We start from the raw sequence: 10,212 nt of genomic DNA, 5'->3' as shown, positions 1-10,212 counted from the left end.
GAATCGAGGGTCGTGCCCGGGGGCAGTGCTTGTCATAATATCGTCGCTGCGGTAAATACGACACCGCGAATGGAATCGCGCGTGTCGCGCGGGCGCTGGACTGTAATACCTCCCCCGGAAAAGGGGCGATCCGAATTCGGACGGTTTTACGCGGAGCACGCGCGATCGCGCCAAAAAGCTCGACACGCCGCAGCCGCAGGATTTGACGTGATTTGCGGTCTTAGGACTCCTCCGGTACCCGCGGTCGGGTCCTGCCCTCTCTACGCCGAGTCCGCCGCTCGTCACTCGTCGACCACTGCGGCGGCGGCAGTCCGGCGACACACGTTAGCGGGCGCCAGGGGATCGGCAAAGGCGGGTACGGCGTCTCCTCTCGCGCGCGTGCACGTCGTTTCACAGACGGCGGCCGTGGCGCGCGCGTGCGCGACCGAACCCGATAATTAATCGTCGCTAGTAAATAATATTAGTCCGCCGCCGCCGCCGCCGCCGCCGTGGCGTCAAATCCCGCGGCCCACGTTTTTCTCGCCGCCGCCGCCGCTGGGCTCGTCGTTCTGGCGACGACGTCGGCGGCGGCGCGGCGGCGGCGGCTGTGGCGGCGTCGTCGACGGCGGGTAGAAAATATAAATGGCCCCGCGTGACGGCCGCCGTCTGCACCACCGGGCGGCGGCTGCGGCGGCGGCGGCGGCCGGTGTGTGCGAGTGCGCGTATTATACACGCACCGCCGCCGCCGCCGCCGCCGTGCACACCATAATAAACGTAGCACTCTCATATAATATATATATTATATATTATTATGGTATAGTACGTGTGTTGCGCTACGGCGACGGTCGGCAGTGTGCTATCCGTACGCGTTCGCCTCGCACGTGTTCCGAAGTGTTGCGTCTTCGCCGCCGCCGTCCGAATATATTATATTATAATTTCCGCGCGCCCGCGGCCGCGTGTTTTTTTTTTTCGAATAATAGGATATCGTTACCCGACGATAACGTCCGATTTAAAATCGCAGTTATCGATATATACGATTCACTGCAGAAGTCATCGTGTCCACCGTACGTCCGCCCTCCCCACATCTGTGTACCCCTATTCGCGTAAATCATATTTTTTTTTTTTTTTACGAACGGATTACGAAATAACAATAAAAACGTCATGACGTCTTCGTCCGCCCCCGACGACGGGACGCGCGCCCGCCTGCACCGTGCGGCCGCCGGTAGCACGTAGTGTCGGGAAAACCGAATAAAAAATATTAGTATAGTCGGAAAAAAACCGAAAGATAATTCATAGCAGTCAGACACTACCGTCGCGCGTCGTAGTGACCGGCCGCCGTCCGCAGCTTTGAGCTTTCCCGGTCACCGGCACCACGATGGCCGTCCGCAAGTGCACCGCCGCCGTTTTGTGCGTCGTTCTAGCGACCGCTCTGGCGACAGCCGCGCTTGCAGCCCGGAAACAATCGCCACTGCTCGAAGACATCGCTTTGCCCAAGAAACCGCCGTACAGGGTGACAGGTACTTATAATACCGACCAATCGACCCCCCTCTCTATCTCTGTCTTTCCCGGTCCACCGATTCGCCTACTCGAATTTAAAAATTTACAAAAAAAAATTGATAATATCAAAATAATAATATATATTATTAAAACAATATTATAAAAAATTGTGTTATATAGGAATAAGCGCGAGTCGTCTTTCCCGCCTTTTACTTATATACATCTGACACGCGTCGCTGCCGGCCGATAAAAGAGCCGGTCGTTGTTTTCGTAAACCGATTTTTTGGCATTTTTACAAATATGCGCCTCCCTCGTCGTCGTCCCCGGGGCTATCGCAATTTATTCGTTCCGATTTTATTTTTAGCGTTTATTATCACCGTGTGCGTATCTCTACACTGTTATAATATAGGTGTACAACGCGTATATTATAAATTATAATATTATTATTATTAAGTTTAAAATATATCCGTACATGCATATATAATATATATATATATACACACATGTATATATTAAACATTATTTGTGTACGATGTTATGTAAAAACAATACTTGTCTGTTTACCTCTATTTACGCCTTATCTCTATGCACGTCCTCAGCGGCTCTGCCCTCGCAGCATTGCGTCGGTGACTATTATAATACGACGCGTCGTCGTTATAATATATGATGATATTTATAGGTGTTTTCTCTCTAAATGCATTTCGTGCCCACACGGTGCATTGTGTTCGACGCGATGTTATCCTCCGAGCCGCACGTGTGCACACGTCCATAACCCGCGCTCTCGTCCAGAATCTTTATATTATTATAATATTCTTTACGTACACACCACCTAAAACGTATGTATACGATTATTATATAGGTACTCGCGTGCAAGAGTTGATCTGCGTACTCTTCGATTGGAATCGTGAAAAATACAGATTTCTCAAAACGACTGTATAATGATATTGTATTAATAGGCGTTATCATCTTTTATTTTCAACTATTATTTTTTGTTTTCCGGAGAAAATTATAACGCGTTTCACATGAACGATTTGCGTGGCTTCTTACTTACGCGTCTCGACGACGGCTAGAACCAACATACACGAACGTACGTTATACCTGTATCGTTTATTTAAATATTTTATCTATACCGCAAAAGAGCGTGCGTTGGTGTATTTTCGTAAATTAGGACTTCAAACTTCAAACAATACAAAAATTAAAAATAATCTGATTAAATATACGTAATATTATTATATAACATTAAGCCGTAAAGATAATATATTATAATACTCGGAATTATTGTTTTACATTTTAATGGTTTCTACTTTCTATGTATTAAATGTGAATGAATTGTTCAAACTTTAAAATAGAAGAGAACAGTTATTTTTTGATTTTTTTTTTTTTTTTTTAGGACAAAAGTAAAATAGACTTAATTTGTCAAACTTCAATTTCTAAGTAAAAAAGAAAATTAAATTATTTTATATTTTCATGATAACCAGTACAAGATATTCAGAAAAAATAAGAACTTAGGTTGGCGTTTTAATAATAACATAAATACATAAAAATATGTATCAATATATTCTATATGGTTCGTTTACAGGATGCAAAAACTAGGAAAGCATAGTTAATTAATTAAAAAAAAAATTTATATTGTAAACGTATTGACCGACATCGTATGCAAAAATAAAGTATAAACATGTTGTTATAATGTATTCAGATTTAAAATGCGTATATAAATATTGAAAAAATTAATATAATATGATGTACCAAAAAATAATTTATTATTAACAATCTGTTTAAAATCAATATAAAATAACATTATTTAAAGCAAGTAATTCAATAAAATTGAATTTAAAATTTTTTTAAATGTGTCAATTTACAAAGTATGTTATACATGCTCTTCAATATCTAATTGAAGAATAGTTATTAAAAAAAAATCTTCCAGCTTTATCTAAATAAATATAAAAATTATATTATTATTTCTTAATTAATTTGAATTTATCTTATTGCATAGACATTATTATTAGATAGTCCTTAATACAAATTATATAACACACATAGGTACCCACCTACTATTTTAATTAAACAGAATGTATACATTTACTTAGATATCAGCAATAAAATGCTCAAAAAATTAAATTGATTATTGAATTGACATTTTTCAATATTTATTTAGTTTAAGTAAAATAATAGTGTTTAGTATTTTGAATATTCAAAATAACAATAAAAAAACGTTTTGATTGTAATTTAATTTACATGATTAAAACGAGAATATTGTAATATACTTATTAGTTATTACTATATTAAATAGATAATAATTCATATTAGTATGAATAGTGTGACATACAGTCATATACCTATTTTAGTTTACGATATCAACCACAGCAGTTTACTGTTAATTAGGTAATAGGGTATATGCCGTATGGTAAAGTGCAATCTGTATATCAATATAATCGAATATTTTTAAAAATTGTATTAGTTCATAATTTTGTTACAAGTCATATGATTACGTATGCGAAAATGAATAATAATTCTAATAATCAATCAAATTTTAAATACTATCAAGCCATAAGGTTATAAAATGCTTTGTCATAAAATGTAACAGATTCTTTTAAGTATGATTCATGTGATTTATAATTTGTAAAAAATAAATATTACTCTTATTTTAACGTCAAAATGATTGCAAGCTAACTAATAGGTAGGTAAATAACATTCCCGTTAATTCAGTTCAAACGTGTATATAGTAAACACGAAGTCATACTAAACAGTCAAATTAGCAGTTCTCCTTCACTAATATCCATCCAAAAATAATAAATCGCTTTGGTCCGCACTTTATACACATTCAAATATTAATATTTATACATAGTATACGAGCATTTGTCATACGTACATACATAATATATAAGGACACATCGTAGTCTCGTAAAACTGCCAAGTAATCACACAATAATACATGTCCATCGTGCATTGGGCGTCTAGACGCGGCCAACGACTTCGATACGCACTTTGCACCTACAACATATATTTCACAGAGTGTCCCACAGTATGTTCCGAACAATTTGGCGTACATTCCAAATAAATACTCGACTGAGTCGACTTTAATTATATACTTGCGTGGAGCAATAAAGCAATATAATTTGAAGTATCACATTTTTACATTTTATAATAATCAGACCATTGAGACCATTGAGAAATTCTTAAATTATTAGTATAGGTATCTTCTTCATAACCAACATTAGTCATTAGATAAACTTGTAATCCATTCGATGTATAATATTATGCTGCACTATATATTCTCTGCAGCGTAAATAGTAAATATTTAATCGATGATGTATTTATTTCAGCGGAAATTTCGTTTTTGGTCGTTAATCAGTCATCACCGATGGATTTTAAGCTACTAAGCTACTACTTAATTATATCTAATAATATTACTATTCATTTCAGTACGCTAATTTACGTCTAAATAGTTTTTTTTTTATCAATAAAACCTTAGCATTTAAATAACTAATAACAATATAATAGCTGAAAAACATGCGATGTAAAATCATTAAAGTGTTATATTCTTGCACTGGCACTTATACATTATTTAAGTATTATTACTACACCTATTGGCTATTATGAGCTACCAAGACTATTACAACTCGCAACTTTGCTCGAAAAGATACAGTGATGACTACGAAAATCGGTTAAACTGATATGATGAAGTATATGAAGAAATTAAAAAGGGCTTTTACTTGAAATCAGTTGGAGATGCAATATAACTACAAAAACACAATATTGAGTATACATACATAAGTCGTGTATTATTACACGTCCGTCGTCCCACAATAACCGTCACGACAAGTGCGTTTAGAAACACGAAAAAATATAAATGCTTTTATCAGCACATACCTAGTAAAACAAAAACTCTTTCGGAATGGTTTCCTCTTCTTTTACTACCGACCGTTTGTACGCACAAAGTATTTGACATCACATTGTGAAAAAGCATTGAACGACGGTGTTCATACCGGCGACGGACGTCTTCCGGATGGACCAGCCGCCGCGGCCTGCTTACCCGCGAGCAATCGGCCTTTGCCGCAATGACATCGTTTTTCCGTGCCCACGCGTACATACATGCGATAGGCCACGATTTTATTTTTTCGTACTATATACATTTTTATGACGATTTTAAGTTCACTGAGCCGTGTGTACACCGTCGTCGTCAAATATTATTCAAAACCATTATAATAATAATATAATAAAACACTATTCGCTCGTGTACACGTGGTGGACGGACGTATAAAATAATGTGCACAAGACGAAAATCCGGACGCATGCATAACCAATTATTATTATAATATAACAACGGTTGTTGTTGTTATTATTATAGGTATGTACGACACGCCGTTTAAATAATATATACGATACCATTATAATATTAGGTGCTATTTTTTACCGAATGTTTTTTTTTTTTTTTTAATACATAATGATATAAATACATATATAAAATATTATTATTATAATGTGTAGTGCGTGTGTGTGTGTGCGTATATAACCGGTCATACCAAAATAAGGAATGAACGAAGAAGCTGTTGCGTGCATAAAAACGGCGGGTAAACGACGACGACGTCGCCGCCGTCGCCGCAGCCGTCTTCGTCGTTTTCCAGTCGCCGGCCGGCGCCAATCTGTTTCACGTCATTGCCGGCTGGTGGCTGCACACACACACGCGCGCACCGAACAATGAGAACGCCAACGATAATAATCATTTGTATAAATACGTCCATCGTCGTCGTCGTCGTCGTAGTCGTCGGGATGAGAGAAAAAAATAAAGATATTAACGTTTTAAAAAATTAAATCACGAGAATATAATATTTTTTTTTTTTAAATTTTTTTCCTAAAAACTGCAAACGATAGTTGCAGTATACCGCCTCCCATATTATGTGAAAAATATGATAAACGTACAATACGGTTGAACGTACAAAACGTATATGATGTTTACGAAGGGTCGTATTTTGGGGAGAGGTTGTCCGCGGCCCCGGATTATTATATTTCTATATTTTGTAATTTGTTGTGCAGCGATATAAATCTATATCTTAGTCGTATCAACAATCAAAAGCGATATTAATTACCTAATTAGGATTTTCCGAATTGTCACAATCCAGGAGAGAACTTGAAATGTTTAACTTCCATTTTCGAATCGTATAAAAATATACTTACGTATAAGTTAATTTTTATAAGAAAAATGATTTTATAAACTAAAAAGTTCCCCCCCCCCCGGCGGTAAATTCCTAAGTAGGTACAGCGCTGGACGCGTGATATACACAACACCCGTATTGTTTCAGTTTGTGTGCGAACTCTGTTTATCGCCGAATCATATTATATTACATTATGACGATGATGCCCAAAATTATATTCTTCTTCTCTCCTTTGTGTGCGATTACCTGTTGGTCAGCGGACGAAATCAATTTTCGCATTATTATTATATAATATACACCGTACAAACAGTCAACCACCGTGATTACCCCAACTGGCGTATTTCGCTTATAAGCTATTATTAAATATGACACGCTATGTACCCGAACTGCAGAGTCGTTGATTATTATTATTATTCTAGAGTTCATTTCGGGTACGGTCATTAATTTAAACTGTACACGCGGACACGCGGTAGACCGCAAGACGCATCTATTGTGTACCTGTATACAATGTACACATTTGTATTCTGTATACAGTCGATGGTGTATTGTTGACGGTAATAGACTGTATAGAGTAACATCGTGGCTCGTGGATTGCTTGCTGAAGGCAAGACTGTTTAGATCAACCAACCTATACATATATACCTAATACAGCATATTTAGATCCATTTCATTTATGAGAGCTTATTGATTACTTTTGAGTTCAAGACATCGGGATGTTCCAAACATTTAGAGTAAATTATTAACATAAACTTCTAATATTTATGCATTACGAAGTAGGTATTTCAATTTCCAGTATTCTCTATGTTTTTGTTACGTTATAAATTAGTATTATTACAAATTGTAATTTATATCCATGCATTTATGTGTCACAATTATAGCAGAATTATAAACGGATTATCGATAGATAATAATGCACGATAATATATTTGATATTTATTTGTAAATTTTAATGGTAGGCCCAGTAATTTTTAATGGGAGGAGATGTTATCTTATATCTTATCATAAATTTCATTACATTGCGGAAGCAGAACCAAAGACACAACTCGCAAAATGCAAATTCTTTAAAAGTTAAATTGTTAATATCGTTCATAACAATGTACTAAGACATATAAGTTAGAAGTATATAATATTGCGTGCTCATAGCTTTATCATATTACGTATGGATGGGTTTTTGTCTTAGTCTGTACGATATATATAAATTATAAACATTAAGGAAGTTTTCCTATTGACACCACTTTAAGACGTTTTAAGGAAAACATACTGATACAATTTGAGACAACTGCTAATAATTGATAAGTGATTACACACAAGTTTACTGATTTATACGTGCTCTGTATAGTTAATACTAAACGTACATACCTATAGTAAGACATGGCGTACATTAAATTTATAAAAAAAAATTCGAAAATATTAATTATTTCTAAGGATAGAGCAGATAGAAAATACATATTACTGGCCGCTTCGTATGATTTTGATTTTTCGGGGGCAGAGGAGCTGTGCGAATATCAAAACTAGGAGTATACGCGCATCACGGACATCGGGAAATAGCATGCTTTATACTCAGGAAAAAAAAATACAATACGGTGACAGCCTCGGCCGTGATGTTTATCACAAGTCAAACCACGTTAGCCTAGAACCTTGTCGGATTTTAGCCTTAAAAATGTTTAGTGAACAACGTCACTAAGTCTTTTAAACATATTCAACTGTGTATTGCATATAGTGAACCAGTTAAGTTCTCGAACCCGTGATTCTTTGTGTACTGGAAACCACGATAAGCTCGGCGTGCAACTGCTGTCCATCTATAATTGTATCCACTGATGTATAATGAATGATATTTGTTGGTACTTTGGTAATTGGTAGGTACATATAGGTAGTCGTGTCGAGTGGTTTATCTATTGAGATGTTTTCTATTGATCACCACAATAACTCTTAATAATTTTAATATAATTTAATAATTCGATTTTAAATAGTAATTGGTTAATTTAGCATTATTATTTTCATAATATTATGAATATTAAAATAGTGATGTAGGTACCAGGTACCTATACGCCTATTAAAAGCATGGCGTGTGATTAAATATGTGAAAAACAAGATTAAGTAAATGGCATTTTATGATTGATTTATGACATTCGCAACACGTGAGAATATCATGTATAACTTAAACACGATATAACAAGGGGGCTGTTCAGCTGTTATAATCATCAACAACATTCTAAAAATATCAAACAGATAAAAATTTAAATCCTATTTTTCCACTAGATAATAGTATAGTAATTATTAAATCAGTTTTTTAGTCTATGGTAAGTATAAGCTTATAAAATACAGAAATAAAATAGATTAAGCATATGTTGATGATGAGTGCTAACAAATATGGGTCAATTATAAGACATCTAATTGTTTATATGTACTCTGCGAACACTCGTGGAACTTGAGTATTATAATTTATTATATAAGCCTATATTTGTATAAAAAAACACAGTATAAAACTTGTTTCATAAATTATTTTTAAATTTTGTACACACTTTTTCATTGAAACAATTTCAATAGTTTCGTAAATGATCATAACATAGTGTAGCAAATTTTACGTAGGGCCGATTTTAAACAAACTTACCATTACAATTTTGTTTTAGATCAAGTAGATACGAATATGTTTCAGTTTGTTCGTTTGTATGCGGAAATAAGCCTTAGAATAATCTGAGTAAATAAGAGTTTTAAAATCACAATATTGTACTATTTACCTTATTAGAGTAGATATATTATCTATTAATTGAATTGATTGACTAGCTTGATGTTTTTTTCTTGAGGGAATCAAAAGCTAAAAATATTTTATAATAGAAATATCAATATATTATTTTTTAGTTGAAAAAGTGATCATTTTTATAGTTTTTTACAATATAGGTATTTTGAGTTGCTACATTCGAATTTTATAATTATCAAATTAAGGAAATTTTTCTTTTTTAAAAATCATACTATACCCAAATAAAATTATAATAATCAAACTGAAATTAAATTGTTTTCATAATATTTTATTTTATTAACCGTTTCTTGTGTTAAATCATTTATAACATTTACATGATACTATTGATAGGTAGTCGTGTATTAAATATCTATGTGATGCCCATATTATAATATAATGTACACTATAGTATACTATATACACACAGTAAAGCAGCCACTGTTTCAATTAATTTTCAAGGATTGTGGGTGGTTTTTCGTTTTTTAGAGCTGTAATTATTCGAAAATTAATCAAGTCTTAGCATATTACTTTTTATGCACCTGTAGTTGTAATACCACACAATTGTGGCAGTTGATATGACCGCAGTATCTTCAATAAAAACACAATATCATTCTACCTATAATAATATGGTTATAAATTAAAATATGTATGAAATATAAATATATAGTTGTGGGTAGTGGATACGTAGGTATATAACTCTTAATAATTATTTTGCCTTACTTCACTGAATTCTGTTTATGATTCGGCGCCACTGTATTAAATCAATTAAAATAAATATTAATACGTCTGTAGGTAAATACATTTAAATCACATAATGCTTCAAATATAGATTGTTAACGTGTATAC

At 34.8% G+C, this 10,212-nt stretch overlaps 1 protein-coding gene across 1 annotated transcript in view; it reads left to right on the top strand.

Annotated features, from left to right (window-relative positions):
* Positions 1–810: 810 nt before the first annotated feature.
* LOC114122564 (dorsal-ventral patterning protein Sog) overlaps positions 811–10,212 on the top strand; it is a 26,243-nt gene continuing 16,841 nt past the window's right edge. Inside the window, exon 1 of the mRNA XM_050197151.1 lies at positions 811–1,496. Coding sequence (XP_050053108.1) covers positions 1,355–1,496 — 142 coding nt within the window. The 5' untranslated portion in view covers positions 811–1,354. The remainder of the gene's footprint in view (positions 1,497–10,212) is intronic.

Source organism: Aphis gossypii, chromosome 1 (genome assembly GCF_020184175.1).
Source record: "Aphis gossypii isolate Hap1 chromosome 1, ASM2018417v2, whole genome shotgun sequence".
NCBI lineage: Eukaryota > Metazoa > Arthropoda > Insecta > Hemiptera > Aphididae > Aphis > Aphis gossypii.
Note: the sequence above shows the minus strand (reverse complement) of the source record. Positions and strands in the feature narration are given on the sequence as shown.